This window comes from Miniopterus natalensis, chromosome X (genome assembly GCF_054644295.1).
Source record: "Miniopterus natalensis isolate mMinNat1 chromosome X, mMinNat1.hap1, whole genome shotgun sequence".
Classification (NCBI taxonomy): domain Eukaryota; kingdom Metazoa; phylum Chordata; class Mammalia; order Chiroptera; family Miniopteridae; genus Miniopterus; species Miniopterus natalensis.
The window spans coordinates 65,986,057-66,007,883 of NC_142103.1; the positions used below are offsets into that span (position 1 = coordinate 65,986,057).

The 21,827-nt window shown below is 37.9% G+C and overlaps 1 protein-coding gene across 1 annotated transcript in view; it reads left to right on the forward strand.

Annotated features, from left to right (window-relative positions):
- PASD1 (PAS domain containing repressor 1) overlaps positions 1-21,827 on the forward strand; it is a 68,131-nt gene that overhangs the window by 23,227 nt on the left and 23,077 nt on the right. The window contains exons 5-8 of the mRNA XM_087813378.1: positions 7,935-8,034; positions 8,439-8,552; positions 10,779-10,909; positions 16,661-16,740. Coding sequence (XP_087669504.1) covers positions 7,935-8,034; positions 8,439-8,552; positions 10,779-10,909; positions 16,661-16,740 — 425 coding nt within the window. The remainder of the gene's footprint in view (positions 1-7,934; positions 8,035-8,438; positions 8,553-10,778; positions 10,910-16,660; positions 16,741-21,827) is intronic.

The window sequence follows — 21,827 nt, forward strand, 5'->3', positions numbered from 1 at the left end:
CTTTGTCTGGTTTTGGAATTAGGGTAATGCTGGCCTTGTAAAAGAGTTTGGAAGTGTTTCTTCCTCTTGGATTTTTTGAAATAGTTTGAGGAGGATAGGTGTTAATTCTTCTTTGAATGTTTGGTAAAACTCCCCTGTGATGCCATTTAGGCCAAGGATTTTGTGTGCTGGGAAACCTTTGGTTACTGCTTCAACTTCATCAGCAGTTATCAGCCTATTTAAACTTTCTGACTCTTCCTGATTGAGTTTTGAAAGGTCGTATTTTTCTTGGAATTCATCCATTTCATCCAGGTTGTCCAGCTTGGTGGCATTTAGTTTTTCATAGTATTTTCTTACAATCCTTTGTATTTCTCTTGCGTCAGTAGTTATTTCACCTCTTTCATCTCTGATTTTGTGTATTTGGGTCCTCTCTCTTTGTTTCTTGGTGAGTCTGGCTAAAAGTTCATCAATCTTGTTTATCTTTTCAACGAACCAGCTTTTGGTTTCATTGATCTTTTATATTGGTTTTTTAGTCTCTATGTCATTTATTTCTGCTCTAATCTTTATTATTTCTTTCCTTCTACTTACTTTAGGCTTTTCTTGTTGTTCCCTTTCTAAGTTTTTGAATTGTAGGGTTAAAGAGTCTATTAGAAGTTTTTCTTGTTTTTTGAGATAGGCTTGTAGTGCTATAAACTTCCCTCTTAGGACTGCTTTCATTGTGTCACATAGATTTGGAGTTGTGTGTTCATTTTCATTTGTTTCCAGGAAGTTTTTTATTTCTCTCTTGATCTCTTTGGTAACCCATTCATTGTTTAAAAACATGCTTTTCAGTCTCTATGTGTTTAAATGTCTTTTAGCGTTTTTATTGTACTTGATTTCTAGTTTCATTCCATCGTGATCCGAGAAGATGATTTCAATCTTCTTGAACTTATAGAGACTTGTTTTGTGTCCTAATATGTGGTCTATCTTTGAGAATGTCCCATGTGCACTTGAGAAGAATGTATATTTTGCAGCTTTGGGGTAGAATGTTCTATAAGTGTCGATTAAATTAATCTGATCTAGTGTGTCATTTAGAGTTGCTGTTTCCTTGTTGATTTTTTGTCTGGAAGACCCATCCAGTGAAGTCAATGGGGTGCTAAAGTCCCGGAGTATGACTGTATTGCTGTCGATCTCTCCCTTAAAGTCCTCTGGAAGTTTTTTTAATAAATTTTGGTGCTTCCATATTGGGTGCATATATGTTTATCAGAATTATATCTTCTTGCTGGATTGATCCCTTTAGTATTATGTAATAACCTTTCTTGTCTCTCGTTATGGTCTTCATTTTGAAGTCTATTTTGTCTGATATGAGTATTGCTACCCCAGCTTTTTTTAAATTTCCATTTGCATGGAAAAAATTTTTCCATCCCTTCACTCTCATCCTGTATGAGTCTTTTTTTCAGACATGGGTCTGTTATAGACAGCATATAGTTGGGCCATGTTTTCTTATCCATTCAGCCACCCTATATCTCTTTATTGGTGCATTTAATCCATTTACATTTAAGGTTATTATTGAAAGATACTTATCTACTGACATTTTATGTCTTTATAGCAGTCCCTTTAACATTTTCTGTAATGCTGTTTTTGTAGTAATAAAGTCTTTTAACCTTCTTTTGTCTTAGAAGTTCTTTATTTCACCATCCAGTTTGATTGATAATCTTACTGGATAGAGTAGTCTTGGTTTCAGCTCCTTCTTTTGCATTACCTTGAATGCTTCATGCCATTCCCTTCTGGCCTGTAGAGTTTCCGATGAGAAGTCAGATGACAGCCTTATGGGAGTTCCTTTGAAGGGAACAGTTTGCTTTTCTCTAGCTTCCTTTAAGATTCTCTTTGTCTTGGATTTTTGACAATTTAATTATGATATGTCTGGGTGTGGGCCTCTTTGGATTCTTCTTGCTTGGGACTCTCTGTGCCTCCAGAACCTGTGTGCCTTTTTCCTTGACTAGGTTAGGGAAGTTTTCTGCCATTATTTCATCAAATTGGTTCTCTAACCCCTGCTTACTTTCAACCTCCTCTGGCACTCCTATAATACAAATATTGTTATGTTTTATGCTGTCCCACAGCTCTCTTAGCCTGTCCTCCAGTTTTTTAATTGTTTTTTGTTTTTGAGTCTCTGATTGAGTAGATGTTTTCTACCCTGTCTTGTAATTCACTGATCCAATCCTCAGCTTCTTCTAATTTGCTGTTTATTCCTTCTAATGTAGTCTTTATTTCTGCTATGTCATTCTTCATTTCTGACTGGTCATTTTTCATAGTTTCCAAATCTTTTTTCATGCTGTTGAGCATTCTTACAATCAGTATTCTAAACTCTGTATCTGAGAGTTTGCTTATCTGCTTCATTTGGCTCTTTTTCTGGAGACATTTCTTGTTCTTTCATTTGGAGCTTGTTTTTTGGTCTCCCCATTTTGGCTAAATGTTAGGTAGGTCTTCTAGGATTCTCAGTCTTTTTGGTGGGTCTCTGGTACAGGCCAATGTCAGGTGCAGTTTGTGACTGGCCCTGAGTACCCTGTTTGGGGCTATCAACAACCCCAGGCTTGAGGTCTCCACTGCTGGGGCTGGATGCATTTGGACTGCACCGAGATGCACACCAAAGTCTGCTTTTCTAAGGCCCGGGTCCCAAAACAGATCAGGCAAAAACTCAAAGCACCCTGAGGTCTGCCTCAGTCTGCAAACTTGTTAATCTGATCCTCTTAATGAGCCTCTGGCTGTAGAAGCTCCACAAGGTGGGGTGGCTAGTTGTTACCAGTCTCTTAACAAGCCTCATGCTCTGTAGAAACTCCTCTGGGCAGGGCAAGAGGCTCTCCAGCAGGGTGGGGCAATTGCTTCCCCCCTCAGGCAAAAGCTGAAGGGGTCACCTCCCAAGAAAGATGTCCCCCACAGTCTGGGGGAATGACTCTCCCCACACAGCTCCAGTCCACTCCACTCCTCCTCCACTGGAGCCCAAGGGGAGTGGCTGCACACGAAGTGTTGTGCAATGGCTCTCTAAGAGGGTGCCTCCAGTTGCAGCTCCCTCTCCCTGGAAGACAGAAACCCGGCTGCTTTTCACAGCCAGATGTTAGGTGGGCAACTTTCTCAGTTCTGGTGCTCTTGGCTGGGAAGCCCAGCCTGAGGTTTATGCCCCAGAGTCCTCAGTGGGAACCCCCCCACAGCTGAGATATCCCTCTGGACCTTCAGCTGCTGCCTGTGGGAGCCTAGCCAGCCCTCTCGCATCCGCACTTCTACCAGTCTCCTTGTAGTCTCCTCTTTGGTTAAGAGGGTGCTCTCCAGCTCGTCTTCAGTTGGTTTTCAGGATGGTGTTCAGGATGTTTTTTCTATGTTTTAGTTGTAAATCCAGATTAGTCCCTGGAGAGTGTCAGTGTAGCTTCCACTCAGTCTGCCGCCATCTTGGATCTCCCACCCTAAGTCTTTTGATTGGAGCATTTAATTTAATCCGTTTGCATTTAAAGTAATTATTGAGCCCTAGGCAGTTTGCTCAGTAGTTAAAACGTCGACCCACAGACTGAAGGGTCCTGGGTTCAAATCCGGCCAAGGACATGTACCTTAGTTGCAAGCTCGATCCTGAACGTGGGAGGCAACCAATGGATGTGTCTCTCTCACATCAGTGTTTCCCTCTGTCTCTCTCTCTTCCACCACTTTCTCTGAAAAGCGATGGAAAAAAAATATCCTCATGTGAGAATTAAAAAACTAATAATAATAAAGTAATTATTGATAGTTATGTAGTTATTGACATTTTATTAGCCATATTTTTTGTCTTATTTTGTTAAGTCCCTGTAACATTTCTTATAACACTGGTTTGGCAATGATGAACTCCTTTAGCTTTTTCTTGTCTGGGACACTCTTTATTTCTCTTTTCATTCTAAATGATAGTCTTGCTGGATAATCTTGGCTATAGGTACTTGCTTTTCATCACTTTAAATATTTCATACCAATCCCTTTCTGTCCTGCAAAGTTTCTGTTAAGAAATCAGCTTACAGTCTTATGGAAGCTCTCTTGCTATTTTTAATATTCTCTCATTGTCTTTAACATTTCACATTTTAATTATGACATGTCTTGGTGTGGGCCTCCTTGGGTTCATCTTGTTTAGGACTCTCCACTTCCTGGATTTATGTGCGTTTTTCCTTTACCAGGTTAGAGAAGTTTTCAGTCATTATTCCTTTAAATAGATTCTCAATCCCTTGCTCTCTCTCTTCTTCTTCTGCTGCCCCTATGATGCAGATGTTGTTATGCTGGAAATTGTCCTAGAGGCCCCTGAAACTGTCCTCATTTTCTAAATTTCTTTTTCTTTTTGCTGGTCTGATTAGGTGTTTTCTGCTACCTTTTCTTCCAAATTGCTGATTTAATTATCCACTTTATCTAATCTTTTGTCAATTTCATCTTATGTATTCTTCATTTCAGTTATTATATTCTTCATTTTTTACTGTTTCTTTTTGTATAAATTCTCACTGGTTTCATCTGTTATTCCCCTAAGTTTATTGAACAACCTTATAACCAGTGCTTTGAACTCTGTATCTGGTAGATTGCTTGCTTCCATTTTGTTTAGTTCTTTTCTATAGTTTTGTTCTGTTCTTTCATTTAGTACATGTTTCTTTGTTTCCTCATTTTGGATGCCTCCTTGTGTGTGTTTCTATATATTAGGTAGATCTGCTACATCTCCCAGTCTCTACAGTGTGACTTTATTTAGTAGGTGTCCTGTGGAGCCCAGTGGTGCGGTTTTCTTGTTCACATCAGCCAGATGCTCCATATGTGACGCTTGTGTGGGTTGTGCATGATCCCCTGTTGTAGTTGAGCTTTGATTATTGTTGGCACATCAGTGGGTGGTATTGACCCTCACGCTGACAAGCTGCGAGGACTGACCATGACTACAGCAGATGAGCTATAGTGTGGGAGCTGAACCCGCATAGTGAGATTTGCTTTCTGAAGATCTGGTGTCTGCCAAGTTCACCCTTTGGGTTTATCATTAGTGTAGCTAATTAGGTGGTTTTCTTAGGTGGTCTGAAGAGAGTCGCCAAGTGTGTTGGTTTGGAGGCCTCTTGGGAGGGGCTTGATTGCTGGCTCAGGTCAGCCACTGCCTGTTTCTGGCCTGGGGCCACCTGGTAAGAACTACAGTGTGATATGTGGTTGGTAGCTGCCTGTGTTGGACATGAAGGCACTAGAGAGAGGCTATGCTGCCAACAGAGCACAACTGCCGCCATTACCAGGGACCACATATCAACAGATAAAGGGAATACTGAGGACAGCCCCTGCTTGTTTTGGGTTTGTGGCACTTAGAGAGATTTTATGATGAGCTAAGATGAGAAGTTGGGAGTCATCCTCATAATAGGCCAAGGCTGGCAGTTTGTGAGGAACAGCCCCTGAAAAAGGTTCAGGCTGGTACTAGGATGGACAAGTTTGATGGCGTCTCAGATTTGCTTGGGTTGAAGAAGGGCTCAGCAAAGAAACAATGGGGCCCATCTGCCAGCTGTTTGGTGGGAAGGCTTAATAAAAGAACAATGGTGTCTGTTAACAGTTTTGTCCTTGGGAGAGCTGCTCTTCCAGCCCTTGCCCTGTAGCCAGATAATTCTTTTCTACCCTGTTTGTCCACAGTGCTTTTTGAGCTTCTGTTCCAGCACTAGAGCTCAGAGCAAGTGAGTCTGTCAGTAAGTTTGTATGGGGACCCTTTAAGAGGAATGCCTGAGACTCCAGCAGTCCTCCACCTCACCCGGAAAGAATACCCACTGATTTTCACAGCTAGATGTTGAGGGGAATACTCTTCTTGTCCCTGTTGGTTCTGGCTAGGGGGCCAGGTGTGGGGCTAGGACCCTTTGCTCCTCAGGGAGAACCTTCACAGTAGAGATATCCCTCCTGATTCTTAACTTCCACACCTGGGTGTGGGACCTACCTTTTCTTCAATCTCCACCCCTTGTACCAGTCTTGACACTGATTCTTCTTTATTTCTTTAGTTTTAGGAGTTCAGTTAATCTTCAGGTGGTTCTCAAGGATAGTTGTTCTATAATTTAGTTGTAATCTTGATGTGATCTTGGGAGCAACCAAAGACAATACTTACCTCCTTCACCATCTTGACCAGAAGTCTGACTTATGTTTTAAATGGATCATTCTACCTGCTCTGTGGAGAATGGAGTAGGATCAGGGGTGTGGCAGCATTAGATGCAGGGAGACCAGTTAAGTCTATTGCAGTAAGCCAAACTACAGATGATGGCTTAAACCAAGTGGCGAGAAGTAGAGTGATTATGTAGGTATTTTGAAGGTAGAATGAATATAGTTTGCTAATGGACTAGATTTGGGCTTTGAGAAAAAAAAGCAAGTCAAGGATAATCAACTGGGTAAAGAATGGTGTTATTTACTGAAATGAGACTGAAGGATAAACAAGTTTTGTGAGGGAAAAGGTTAAGTTCACTATTTTAGATAACTTAAAATTGAAATTCTATTAGACATTCAAGTTGAGTTATCTAGAATAATTGAGGGAGAAGTCTGGACTGAAGATGAGAAGTTGGGAGTCATTAACAGATAGGTGGTATTTAATGACCTGGAACTGTAAAAAACTACCCATGGAGACAGTATAGTCAGAGAAGAGGTCCAATGGCCAGGCCCTGGACACTTCAATGCCAAATAGCTAGGAAGAAGAGAAATATCCAGCAAAGAAAACTGTGAAGGAGAAGGTTATCCAAATGTGTATGGTGTCCTGGAAGCCAAGTAAAGTATTTCAAGGAAGAAGAAAGGTTCAGTTGTACCAAATGCTGAGATGTTAGGTAAGATGAGGGTATATAATTGGCTATTGGATTTGACAATATAGAGGTTATTGGTGACATTTACAAAAGTGTCATGGAATCTGATTAGGGTGGTTTCAAGGGAAAGAGAGAGAGAGGTGAAGAAATGAGAGACCACAAGTATAGTTCCTTTGAAGGATTTTTGTCTAGAGTGGACCAGAGAAATACTTAGAGCTGGAAGATAGAATGTTTAAGGAAGGTTTTTGGTTTTTGGATTTTGTGTTGTTTTTGAGCTAACAGATATTACAACATCTCCGATACAACATTTGCATACCATGGGAAAGACTCATTAGAGAGATACAGCGTGATGATGTGCAGGTGAGGAAAGTTTTCTGGAATGATGTCTTTGAATAGCCAAGAGAGGATGAATGGCAGTCCACTAGACGTAAGTAGAGCCTTATTCATTGAAATGGGAGGAAAAGTAGGTCTCTGGTCACAGGAACAGATAAATTGTTACATTTAGTGGCAGGGTGATATTAACATTGCCTTCCCCTTTTGTTTTTCATTGAAATAAGAAATGAAATCCCCAGATAAATATGAGGAGGGTGAGGAGTGGTTGGAGGTTTGAAAAAGAAGGAAAAGGCAAAAAATAGTTACCTTGAAGAGTAAGAGAGCGAATTGTCTAGGAAAATATAGAATGATTTCTAGGCAGAGCTAACTGCCCATTTATAAATAATACACAACATGTTTATGGGTTTTTCTCCATATACATTCAGTTGCTTGGATGAAGGAATAAGGGAGATGAAGAGTTGTAATTAACCAGAGTTGGGATTCTTCCATGCAAATATTTCAGAGGGAAAGAGCATATAGGAGTGATTATAGTGATTGACTATGAAATCTGAACTGGGTAGGGAGGCATGTGACGATTTGAAGGAAATAATACACAGTGAAAATGTGATAGAAATGGACTGGAAGTCTCAGTTGATGGCATAGTTGTTGGAGAGATGCAGTACTTGCATGAGTGCACTAGGAAGGTAAAAGGTGGTAGTCACAGAGTGGGTTAATGTGAATTGAGACTTTAAGAAGTACAACACGTATGACTATAAGATGGCTGAGGCGGGCAAATGATAGTCTCACTGAAGGTAAGGAGATAGAGAAAGTGAATAGTAATAACATGTATAACAAAATTTATTGTCTCTCTCCTTCATTCTTGAGGATGAGATCGTGGGTAAAAAATTACTAAGCCTTCTGCCTGAACAAGAGAAAAGAGAAGTCTTCCGAAAGATTTGTTTTAAACTTCCTGTGTCAAACTCAGGTATAGATTTTTTTTTTCAAATGGTAAATTCTTAGATTTTAAGAAACAGTTAACACTCAGAAGAATAGTAAAAATGAAGACATTAGTTTGGCTTAATATAATTTCACAAATTATATTTCTAGTGTTAAAAAACCTCTTCTACATTAAATCTTGTTTTTTATTATGAACCTTAATTGCTTCAGCTTTTGTATAAGTACATTAGTGTTATATAAATAATGTTCTAGCTAGTAACCCACTCTACAGATACAACATAAATAGCTATGCAAGTGCTAATGTTCATGGAAAGAAAATAATATTTTTGCAAAATCTAATCTAAGACAGTAGTCATATGAAATAATTCCAAAGAATATGGTAAAATATAAATGCAGCTTCATTTTGTATCTGTTTTTTTGTTTGTTTTTTAGTAGGGAGACGTATGGAGTTTTGCTGTCATTTGAAAAGAGGAAATCTTCAGGGTGGTGATAAACTTTCTTATGAATATGCAAAATTTATCATGAGCCTAAAAGATATTTCTGATGGTAAGCAGTTCAGTTTTTAATTTGATCTAGATAAAGTTCATGAGTTATGCAACCTTTTGTTGCTAAGATAAATGTCCTTCTGCTGTCAGTACTCTCAAACTCTCTGATAGTCATATGACCACAAGTTTTGGTTACAGACATTAATTAGACTTTAAAAAAATTAATAGTGAAATTTACAAGATGGGGTCATATGGTAACGTGGTAGACTGAGATGTTAAGGATGGTTCTTCCTTTATACAAAAACAAGGAAACGGTTGTTAAAGAATAACAAAAGAAATTTAATGCATAGCCAAGCTTAAAAGAAAGGAAAATCCATGGGTGCCAGAAATTAAAGGATAAAGTGATAAAGAACCACAGTGATAAAAGGAAGCTGATTATGTGGTGGCTTAGGAGGGTTTTAAATAATACATAGGCTCATCCTAACCAGTTTGACTCAGTGGTTAGTGCATCGGCCTGCAGACTGAAGGGTCCTGGGTTCGATTCTAGTCAAGGGCATGTACCTCAGTTGCAGGCTTGATCTCCGGCCCCCCCTGTTAGGGTGCACCAGGGAGGCAACCAATGGATGTGTCTCTCTCACATTGATGTTTCTCTTTCTCCCTCTCTCCCTTCCACTCTCTGAAAAGCAATGGAAAAAATATCCTTGGGTGAGGATTAAATAATAATAATAATAATAATAATAATAATAATAAGCTCCACTGTTTGGGGTCAGGAATTCTAACACTCATTCAAGGACCAACACATAAAACCTAGAGACTTAGTAAATCAGTTAATTCTTTCTGCTGGCCTAGAGGAAGAGTAAAGTTGCCATCTCTCAGAATTTGAGTGGAAAAAAAATGTGTCATTTACAGGAAATCAGAACCCAGATCTATGTCCTGTGAATATGGGGTATGAATTTATAGTTTTTAAGTTTTCAGGAGCTACAGGATGAGAAATTAACATAAACACGGATTTGGGGCCATTAAAACATCTAGGGCTTGAATCAGAGATTAATAGTCCAACAGATATGTGAAAAGATGCTTGAACTCACTAGTAAGCAAAAATGAAAAATTTAAAAACCAATGAGAGAGCACTGTACACCCATCAGAATGGTAACATTTAGAAATGTGAATATTACCAAACATTGATGAGAATGAGAGAAATGAAAAAACTAATACACTTGAGAGAAATGTAAACTTATAAGCCATCCTGAAAAACAGTGAATTTAAGTTAAGTTGATTATCCTAGGGCTTAGCAATCCTATCACTGGGCTGAAATATTCCAGAGACAAACTTTCAGATGTATCTGTGTCTAAGAGTACATGTACTATGTATGCCATAGTATAGTTTGTGGTAGGAGAGAGTTGGAGACAGCCTCAGTGTGCATCATTAAGGAAATGGACAAGTAAAACTAGAGAAATATACAACATGGACAACTTTGTAATAGTTAAAAACAATGAACTCAAGATATACATACTACAATATAGTTAGATCTTAAAACCGTATTGTTGATTGAAAAAAGAAACAGAATGAGATCTATAGCACAATGCCATTTTTGAAAATTGTAAACGCATATACATAAAACCAAATTGCATATTTTACAAGGATATATATTAAAGGTGGCAGATGACAGTGGGTGTCTGTGAATGGGGAAGAGGCAGAGACAAAAAATAAAAGGGGCAGAGACTTTATCTGTGTTCATAATATGCCATGAACTAAGAGTATAATGAACTCAGTTCTTTGCCACTAAAGGTCTTAAAACATAATAAATGAATAGGATGAATGAATGAATGAGTAAATAAACAATAAAAATTAGCTCACACAATGTCTGATATGTTTTTGTGTATCTTGGAAACTAAAATTCAGATACCTTTAAAAAAAACCTGCTTGACTACGTATCCACACAAATTACATGCACACGATTAATACCCATGTGGTCTGTATAAAAGATGGGAGCTAAATTTCTTTTGGAAACTAAAACATCATTGAAAGGGCAAGAACATAGGATTGAAAATTGCCCTGAACTCACAATAATTATTTCTCAGTAATGACTTCTTCATGTTTTTGTGGGCATCATCGTGGGGAGGGTGACTGGAATGAATAGAAGGAAGACAGGAAAAATCCATGGCTCAGAATTCAGAAAGTTGTTGATGGCCTAGCAAACACACACTAATGTGGCAGGTTTCCATCTTTTGTGTTACTCATCTGCCTTTCTATTAGATTGTCACATGTGTGCTTCTGTCTCCCTTAGAGCCTTTGGTGTTTTTGAGCCGCTTCTTCCCCAGCCCAAAGTATGTTGAGTCATCTGATACTCAGATTCCTTTGGAGGATCGGTTTTATATAGTAGGGACTGTGTGTATCTTCAGGACTCAGACCCTATGGGTGAGTATGCTGTATATGTCCCTCCCCCATTGTGGCAATATGGGCTTCCTTTGAAAACCCACGTCCCTTTTGGTCCTTCAGCCACTGGACAGCATTGCTAAAATACCTGATGTGTGCAGAGGGTTGTGGTAGGATATGTGAATGAGGAAAAATAGCTCCGGAATTTCAGAGGTGAAAACTTGAGTGGAGATCTGAACATACCTGAGTTTTTTATAAGTGGTTTTGATATAAAGGAGGTATGCAGAAGCTGGTTGTTGGGCCATAGTAAGAGAAGGGACCATTTGACAGGTGAATAAAGGAAGGTTTCTGTCACAGGTGAGATTTGAGGCAGCCCCCCATCCTCATTGATCACTTAGTATTCTAATATACCACTCACTGATTTTGTCTCTAAAGAAAAAGAAGTCATTAGAATTAATCTGGCAGATTTAAGCTCAATGAATTTATTAACTAAGTAATATTTAATAAGTACCTACTATGTGCCAGGCACTGTGCTGGGGAAACAGGGGAAATAGACAATAGACAAGTGTCATGGTGATGATAAAACATTCTATGCTAATAGCTGGTAGGGACAGGAAGTTCAGAGTTGTCAGGGGAGGGTCTTTCTGATAAGCTGTCTTTTGATAAAGACCTGCAATAATTATAAGGTGCCAACACAGAAGAATCAGCTGTAAAAGTCCTGAGGTAGTAACTGCCTTGGAGGGTTTCAGGGAACAAAGGCTATTATGTGATTACAATAAGGTGAAAAGGGAAGGAGTAGTAGAAACTATGGTACAACAAATAGGCAGGGGGCAGATTATGTAGAACTTAGAGAACTGTGATAATGAGTTTGGGTTTTATTCCAGGTGCAGTGGAAAGCAGGAGGATGACACCATCTAATTTTAAAATAATGTTTTAAATTGTTCAATTACAATTGAAATTTAATATTATATTTTTGGTATACAACATAGTTAGACATTAACATAACTAATGAAGTGAGCCCCATAAGTCTTGTACCCACTTGACACCATGCATAGTTATTACAAAATTATTGACTATATTTCCTAAGCTGTACTTTACATTTTCATGACTATTTTGTAGCTGCCAATTTTTACTTCTTAATCCATTTACCATTTTCACTCAGTCCTCCAAACCCTCTCCCATCTGGCCACTGATTGTTCTCCATATCTATGAGTTTATTTATGTTTTGTTTGTTCATTTATTTTGTTTTTTAGATACCACATTGAAGTGAAATCATATGGTATTTGTCTTTCTCTGTCTTATTTCACTTAGCACATTACCCTCTAGGTCCATCCATATTGTCACAAATGGTAAGATTTCATTCTTTTTTGTGGTTGAGGGCTATTCCACCATATATATGTACCATCTCTTCTTTATCCATTCATCTTTTGATTGGAATATTTAATTCATTTGCATTTAAATTGCATTATTCATAGATATGTAGTTATTGCCATTTTATTAATTGTCTTCTGATTGTTTTTTAGTTCTTCTCTGTCCCTTTCTTATTTTCTTGTATATTAATAACTTTCTATAGTGTTGTGTTTGGACTCCTTTCTTTTTATTTATTGTATATCTCTTGTAGATTTTTGGTTTGAGATTACCATGTGCTTCATATATACAAGGTTATGTTTATAGCAGTCTATTTTAAGTTGGTAGTTGCTTAAGTTCAAAAACTTTCTAAAATCATTACCATGATTACTACTATGTTTATGTTTTTGTCATTATTTTTTACTTGTGTGTTTGTATCCCTTAATTTACTGTTGCAGTTAAAAGTGATTTTCTACTTTTGCCTTTCAACCTTTGTGTAAGCTTTAGTGTTTGTTGATCCACTGATTTTATTATGTTTGCTTTTCTTAGTGAGAATGTTTTCTTTGAGATATTTTCTTCAGATTTTTAATTTTCTTTTTCTTCTCCTCCTCCTCCTCCTTGTTCTGTTTCTTCTTCAATAAGTTCTTCCAACATTTATAATAATATTGGTTTGGGGGTGATGAATTCCTTCACCTTTTTCTTGTGTGGAAAGCTCTATCTCTTCACTGATTCTCAATGATAGCCTTGCTGGTAGAGTATTTTTGGTTGTAGGTCCTTGCTTTTCATCACTTTGAATAGTTTGTGCCAGTCCCTTCTGGCCTGTAAAGTTTCTGTTGAGAACTTATCTGACAGTCTTAGAGGAGCTCCCTTGTAGGTAACTAACTGCTTTTCAGATTCTCCCTTTGTCTTTAACTTGCACTTCAATTATAATGTGTCTTGGTGTGGGCCTCTTTGGGTTCATCTTGTTTGCAACTCTCTCTGTTTCCTGGACTTGTGTGTCTTTCTGCTTTATCAGGTTAGGGAAGTTTTCAGTCATTATTTCTTTAAATAGATTCTCAATCCCTTGCTCTCTCTCTTCTCCTTCTGGCACCCCTTTATGCAAATGTTGTTACACTTCATGTTGTCCCAGAGGTCCCTTGAACTATTTCATTTTTTATTCTTGTTTTCTTTATGCTACTTAGATGGAGTATTTTCTGCTAACTTGTCTTCAAAATTACTGATTCTATCCTCTACTTCATCTAATCTGTTGTCAACTCCATCTAATATATTCTTCATTTCAGTATTGTACTCTTCATTTCTGTGTGTGTTTTTTAATATTTTTTATCTCCATTTTTATGTTTCCTATGTCGTTGTTGGAGTTCTCACTAAGATTATCTCTTCTTCACCAAAGTTCATTGAGCATCCTTATAACTAGTGTTTTGAACTCTACATCTGGTAGATTGCTTGCTTCCAATTTTTTTAGTCCTCTTTCTGGAGTTTTGTCCTGTTATTTCATTTGTGACATGTTTCTTTGTCTCATTTGTCCAACTTCGTGTGTTCGTTTATGTATTAGGTAGATCTACTATATCTCCCAGTCTTGATAGAGTGTCCCTATGTAGTAAGTGTCTTATGGAACCCAGTGGTACAGTCTCCCTGTTCACCTGAGCCTGGTGCTCCATGTGTGACCCTTGTGTGCATTGTATGTGATCTCCTTTTGTAGTTCTGCCTTAATTGCTGTTGACACATCAATCGGTGAGATTGACCCTCAGGCTGACTGACTGTGAGTACTGGCTGTGACTGCAGCAGATGAGCTGTTGTATGGGGACTTACCCCAAAGAGTGGGAATTGCTTTAGCGGGCCTCTGGTGCCTGCCAAGTCTACTTTTTGGTTATGCCATTTGTGGCACATGCTGGGTGATGCCCTAATGTGGTCTGAAGCCAGCTAATAGATATGTTGGTTCTGGACTTTTTGGAAGGGACTCCAGTGCAGGCCCAGGTCAGCCACAGCCTGTGTCCATCCCTGGGCTACCTGGTTTGATATACCAAGTGATCTGTGGTTGATAACTGTCTGTGCTGGACTTAGAGATGCCTGGGAGAAGCTGTGCTGCGAATTGATGCCAACTGCCACTAGAGTTGGGCTAGTGGCCACTTAGCAAATGGTACAGGGTACACTGAGGCTAGATGCTGCTTGTTTGGGGTTTGTGGATCTGTGAGAGATTTTAGAAAAGTTTGCAGTGCTAGCCCAAGCCAGCTGCATGTGTGGATTAGCCTTCAAAAGTGGCTAGGGCAGGGCACATGAATTGAGTGGGGCAGTGTCTCAGAATCACCAGGGTGGTGCTAGAACTGTGTTAGCCAGGTTAAAGGAGACTCAGATTTGGTGCTCACTTTTGCCTGCAGCCTGTTTGAGTGTGGGAGAGTTCAATAGAGAAACAGTGGCATTTGCAGGTACTTTATTCCTGGAAAGAGCTGCGCCTCCAGCCCTTGCCTTGAAGCCAGATAATTTAGTTCCTACCCAGATGCCCCTGATGCTTTTTGAGCTGCTATTTCTTTTCTGGAGCTTAGGATGAGTGTTTGTGAGTGAGTCTGTGTCCAAAGGATGCCTGATGCCTGGGTCTACGGCAGCCTTCCATCTCACCCAGACTGAGTCCCTGCTGATTTTCACTGCCAGATGTTGTGGGGACTCTTCTTTCTGGCACTGGTACTCTGAGCTTGGGAGCCCAATGTTGGGCTTGGACCCTTCACTCCTCAAGGGGGACCTCCACAGCTGAGATATTCCTCTTGATTCTTAACTACCACATGTGAGTGTCAGACCAGCCCATTTCATATCTCTGCCTCTACTAATAGTTTTTATGCGGCTTCTTCTTTATATCCTTAGTTATAGGAATTCTGTTCATCTAGTCTCCAGGTGGTTCTCAAAGGTAGTTGTTCTATAATTAAGTTGTAATTTTGATGTGGTCTTGAGAAGAGACAAGCATAGCATTTACATATGTTACAGTCTTGACCAGTAGTCTTCAACATGATCTGATGTTATTTTTAAAAGATCAAGCTGACTTCTGGGTGGGAAACGAAGTATAGGGGAAGAAGAATGGAAGTCAGAATAGTGATGTAAGAGATGATAAGGCTTGGAGTAGGACTGTACTAATGGAGATATAAATACAAAAATGTGGGTTATATTTTGGAGATGGAGCCCAAATTCCTTGCTGATGCATTGAAAATGTGTGAGACAAAAGAGGGAAACTCAAGAATAAAAGCTGTCTTTTAATTCTGAGCAGCTCAAGTGCCACTAACTTGAGCAAAACTAGGACGGTGTGAGTTGGTGTGTGTGTGTCTCTGTGTGTGTGTGTGTGTGTTTGTGTTTGTGGCCAGGGACAGGGCTAAATCAAGAGCTCTGTTTGGGCCATGTTAACATTGTGATGATATTGCAACGTACATCCAACCACCTTACAAGAGAGGCCTCTGCCAGACCACCAGTTTTCAAATCACTTCCCTACTAGTTGGCTTCATGTCCTCTTTAGCACTAGTTGGGTTCAAATCCTTTCTTTAATAGCTGCAGAACCTTCTTTTAAGTCACTTACATATTTTAGCCTCAGTTTTTTTTTTTATAAATAGTGATACTAGTACCTCCTTTTAGGATTGTTGTGAAGATAAATTAAGACAGCACCTTATGTATGGTAAGCATTTAGTAAATGTGAGCTATTACAGTTGTCATAAACACCATTATTATTATTATCACAATTATTGTTATCATTAGGATCCAAAGAGGGCAAAAAGTTTGCTTTACCTTTCCTCTTTGGTTTAAAATGTAGGCTTTAGTTGAATGCATTTCAGGAATGGTGAAGGATCCCTTTAGATTCAATCTTAGACTAGTGATATATGTCATCATTTTTCTAAATTTAAGATGGTGAGAAAAGTGGTAGAGAGAAAACAAGCAAAGAAGTTGCTTAGTCGCATTTCCCCATTCGGATCTCTTGAATCTGAGTTCTCACATATGAAGGCTGACATCCCATTTTGGGGGTCACACCCAAGTCTGTCTTCGTCCTCTGAGAAGAAACAAAGTCTAATGTGGCACACCACCCTGACCCTAGTTCACCTCGTGAATCTATTGCAGTTCTTCTCTGGGTTTCTAGGGTATTTGTTCCATATTAGTGGGCATTTTGGAGAACACATCCTGTAAGAACAGAGGGCTTTTTGGAGGAATTTTTTTTTCACAGTGTAGCTGTGTAGTACAGTGGGAATAGCAGTGAACTCAGAGTTTAATTTTGAAATGGATCTAGGGCCAAATCATTATTTCTCTGTAACTTTCAGTTTCCCATCTATAAAATCCAGTGCCTTTCTACACTGGTATATAGATTAATTGTAACACTGGATATGAGGTTGCTTTTGAATTTACTACATGCTATACTAATGTGTCAGGTATTTTTATTTTGTAAGTACATTTTAAATATCTAAAATGTCATTTTTTCTGCAGAAACTTTTAACTGTAAAGGAAACCGGTGAACACATTCGGATGATGGAACCCTCAGATGAGGAAAATTCATCTATCTTTATGTAAGTAATGGATACCTGGAACCCACTTATATTAAATAAAACTAAAACAAGATAAATAACATCATCAAATATTTTTTCATCAAAATTAAAACAAACCATTCGATCCAGAAGAGCAATCTACTAATCCGAATATTTTTTCCAGGTAATTTAATTAATATTTTCCCAACTGAATATAAATACAAGTGATTGACTTTTTCTTTTTTCTCTTTGTGACATCAATATTATTTTATATTAATTTGAGGTTTACAGCTTAGTGGTTAGACAGTCATATACTTTACAAAGTGATCCCCCAATATTTAAAGTTCCCACTGGCACCATATGTAGTTATTACAATATTATTGACTGTATTCCTTACGTTGCACTTTATATCCCAGTGACTGTTTTGTAACTGCCAATTTATACTTCTTAATACCTTCACCTTTTTCACCCAACCCCATAACCCCCTTCCCTCTGGAAACCATCAGTTTGTTCTCCATATATATGAGTCTTTTTCTGTTTTGTTTGTTCATTTATTTTGTTTTTAAGATTCCACATATAAGTGAGATCATATGGTATTTGTCTTTCTCTGATTGACTTTTTTCGCTTAGCATAATACCTTCTAGGTCCATCCACATTGGTGCCAGTGGTAATATTTCATTTTTTATAACCAAGTATTATTCCTTGTATATATGTGCCACTGCTTTTTTGTCTGTTATTCTGTTGATGAGCACCTCGGTTGCTTCCATAGCTTGATTATTTTAAATAACACTGCAATAAACATAGGGGTGCATATATTCTTTTTGAATTAGTGATTTAAGTTTCTTCAGATATTGCTTGATCATAAAGCCGTTCCATTATTAATTTTTTTGATGAACCTCCATATTGTTTTCCATAGTTGCTTCACCAATCTTCATTTCCACTAACAGTGCACGAGGGTTCCCTTTTCTCTACATCCTCACCAATACTTTTTTGTTGATTTATTTATGACAGCCATTCTTACAGGTGTAAGGTGATATTTCATTGTAGTTTTAATTTGCATTTCTCTGATGATTAGTGACATTGAGAATATTTTCATATTTCTACTGGCCATCTGTAGATCCTCTTTGGAGAAGTGTCTGTTTAAGAATTCTGCCCATTTTCAAATTAGATTGTTTTATTTGTTGAGTTGTATGAGTTCTTTATAAATTTTGGGTATTAACCCCTTATCAGATTTATCATTGCTGAATACCTTCTCCCATTCAGTGGGTTGCTTTTCTGTCTTGTGGATGGTTTCCTTTACTGTGCAAAACTTTTTAAATTTGATATTGTCTCTTTTGTTTATTTTGTCTGTTTCCCTTGCCCAAGGAGTATATCAGGAAAAAAAAAATACTTCTAAGAGAAATCTCAGAGGTTTTACTGCCTATCTTTTCTTCTAGGAGTTTTATGGTTTTAAGTCTTATATTTAAGTCTTTAATCTATTTTGTGTTTATTGTTGTATATGGTGAAAGGAGGTGGTCTAGTTTCACTTTTATGCTTGTTATCTGTCCAATTCTTGGCAAATTTGATGTTAATAAATTGACTTGATGAATTGGCCCTACTTCCATCCTAAAAGTCTAAAGTTTTCCAGAAATGAAGCTAATAAGGATCCAGTAATGGTACAAGTTTACATTCTTTCTGTAAAGAATGAGAGCATAGTAACGTGTTACATAGTACTTGGCAGAATTGGTAATAGCTCATATATTTTCATTTACAGTTCATTTTGTGTAGGATGTTCATAGGTTAGCTTGTGGTATGACTATAAAAGGATGGAACTGATTTTAACATGTTAAAAACAATAATCAACCCAGTAATTTTTAAAAAATATTTTTTATTCATTTCAGAGAGGAAAGGAGATAGGAGAGAGATAGAAACATCAATGAGAGAGAAACATGGATCGGTTGCTTCCTACACTCCCTGTACTGGGGATGGAGCCTGCAACCCAGGCATGTGCCTTGACCAGGAATTGAACCGATGACCTCCTGGTACATGGGAAGATGCTCAACCACACTGGCCGGGTCAACCCAGTAAATTTGAAAATCTAGATGGCTTTAATTAAATGATTCATGAATCTGGCAGCATCCTATTTAGCAACTAGAAAGGCACTCAGAAAGGTTGTGCAAAATAGAAGGTTTTTATAGAAAAAAGGGCAGAGTAAGAATACAGTAACAAAAGAAAAGAAAGTAATATTTTGGGGCCCAGGCACTTTTTCTTTGGGGGAAGAGAATGGGAAGTGTTTTTATCATGCAGATTGTTTATTATTTCTATGGGGGTTGGAGAGAGGAGAGAGGGCCCATGTGGCAGATTACCATACTAGTGCTTGAGCAAAAAATTCCATACTGGTTGACTAAGATTATGTTTCTGGGAGAAGTTGAAATTGCAGTTAGATCAGGTATTAAATTTAAGTGTTTGCATCATGAGCTTTTAGCATGAGTGATACCATTTGGACCTGTAGTTTTACTTTAACAGGAGGGATCAATTTGTAGATTCACTCAGGAGATATCTACCAGCATGAACTCTGTAGCCATACAACACTCCTCTTTTCACCCCCAACCCTGCCCAAAGGAGAGTATTGGTTTAGGTGATCTCTAGTAATAACAATTCTTGATTCCCAGTCTGCATATCTCTATACCAGAGAGTCTGCTGCTTGGCTTTGAAGGAACAGAGAAATGATAGTGCATACAGAACTCATCTTTGAGGAACTTATTTTATAAGAGAGAGAATTAAAATCACAAAAGAACCATTTAAAAGGAAATTACAGTATTATATATCCCTAATCATATATTTAAGTGAAGATATTTAGAGGAATGGAGCTATCAAAGGGAGAATGGTTAATGAGAGCACTTCAGATGATCTCGTTGGACTATACAGATTACAAAACACTTTCCAAATATTATTTTCTTTTTACAAGAACCTTGCAAGGTTCTTGTATAATGAGTCATATATTATTAGTCTCACTTTAAACACGAGGAAACTTGGGCTCAGGGAAGCTAGCATATTTGTTTTATGTCTCAGAGCTAGGAAGCGTCAGAGCTGAGGTTTAAACCCAAGTCTGTGTGACCTCAAATTCTGTCTACCTTCCTTGGAAGCTCTAATGTTAAACACAATAGTGGGGGCTGGGGAAAATAAGAGACTGTTTTAAGCATGATCCGTAGGGAACCACTTAAGAGCATAGTGACTCTTGTGGGGAGGTAGGCTCTGGAGATGATAGTACCAATCTTGTTGTCTAAGATGGCAAAGATGCAGTTGGTCCTGGAGAAAAAGAGGATGCCTGCTACTTGACCCAAAATTTTATGTTTCGGATGGGGTGGTGTAGTAGGTTTCCTCTGTGAGTTTGCAGACTAGCTTTGATTAGAATAATTTTTAAAATTAACTCCTTAACTTTTGCAACTAAGAAAGGATATCTGGTTTTCCTTTTCTCTGTCACTTCAGATTAGACCACCTCAGCTGTAAGCTAAATAAGGAGAGTCATTTAGGATTATTTTTTACTGGTATCAGTTTTCTGACTCTGTCACAACTGCTTATTTTTTTTTTTTTTTTTTTTTTTTTTTTTTTTTTTTAGTTTGTACTGCATTGATGTATGAACAGACAGTATTCATTGGATGTCTTTTTCATATTTACAGTTTCATTTATATAACAAGTAGAAGTAGATGCTTTTTTCAGCCAAGAACAACCTTCCACTAAAGTAATTCACCAGTGTTGAATACTTTACTAATGAATATTAAATATTAGGAAAAGATTTAAAATGGAGCGAGAATAAGAAACATTAAGGGCCTAACTGAAGAGCAACATTTTGAGTTTACATAATGAAACAGAAGTACTTTTTTGTAAAATTAAAAGGTGTTCTTTTCATGTAAATATAACTAGCAGAAAGTTCTTTGATCATTTTCTTTCCTTTTGAAAATTAACTGATGCCATTTGGAAAAAGAAAGTTCTGTTTGTATCTGTTCCTAACCAAAGGCCAGCAATGAATGTGACTGCAAATCCTCTGTTACACCTCATATCTTCAACCTGAATTTATTGTTCACATGCACAGACTAGTTAGGTATGAAATACTCCTTAAGCTTTTCATTAACAATGTATGTGTTTATCTGTTACTTGTATATTCTGATTATTATAAGTCAAATATTTTCCATCTACATTGACTTATAGAGAAGCATGAAATATAAATTTACAGAGGAATTTAGAAAATTTTGCTTTCCTTTATTTTATATTCTTGATAGCCAAGCCAGTGGACTTAAAGCATAACATAGTTGTCTCACAATGTTTTGTCGTCAAAGTCATTATCTTGTCCAGTACAACTCACTGCATCCTTTGATATAGCACTGTCAAAGAGAACCTTCTGTGATGACATAAGACCTCTTAATCTACTCTAATACAGCAACCACTAGCCACAAAGTAGCTGCTGAACACTTGGAATGTGGCTGATGTGACTGAAGAACTAAATTTTAAATTTCATTTAATTTTTATTTTAATTTATCTACATGTGACTAGTGGTTACCATGTTGAATATTCATTCACATGCTGTTTATCTCAAATATACATAGTTACTATTTAGAAGCCCATGTGGACATTTAATTGCTTTTAAGGAACAGATAGAAGCCTCAGCTTATCCTTGAAAATAATTGTGTCAAGCCAAGAAGAACCAGTTTTTTTATTCCTTTATCCACTCAGCAAACATTCATGAAGCACTAAGTAAGTGCTTTTCATTGTGCTAGCTGCTGGGGATACAAGGGGTTCAAAACATGTGCACTGCCTTTAAGAAATTTCCCAGGTAGAAAATGTGGACAGAAAGTAATAACAAACTTTCATACACAAGAAAAGAGAGTTGAAAAAGAGGGAAGAGTCAAAGATGTCATGCAGGTTTCAGTCTTGAGTGACTGGATAGAGGGCAATACTGCACTAAACAGTGGAGGAGGAGGAAGAGTTAATGGGATCATGTTGAGTTGAGGTATCTGTTAGACATCCAGACTACAGTACTAAAAGCAGTTGGATATATGAGCCTAGCTCACAGAGAGGTCTTGAGCTAGAGATATGAGAGTCACCCTTAGTTGAAGCCAAGGGAGAAAATATGGTGTCAACTTAAGAATGTC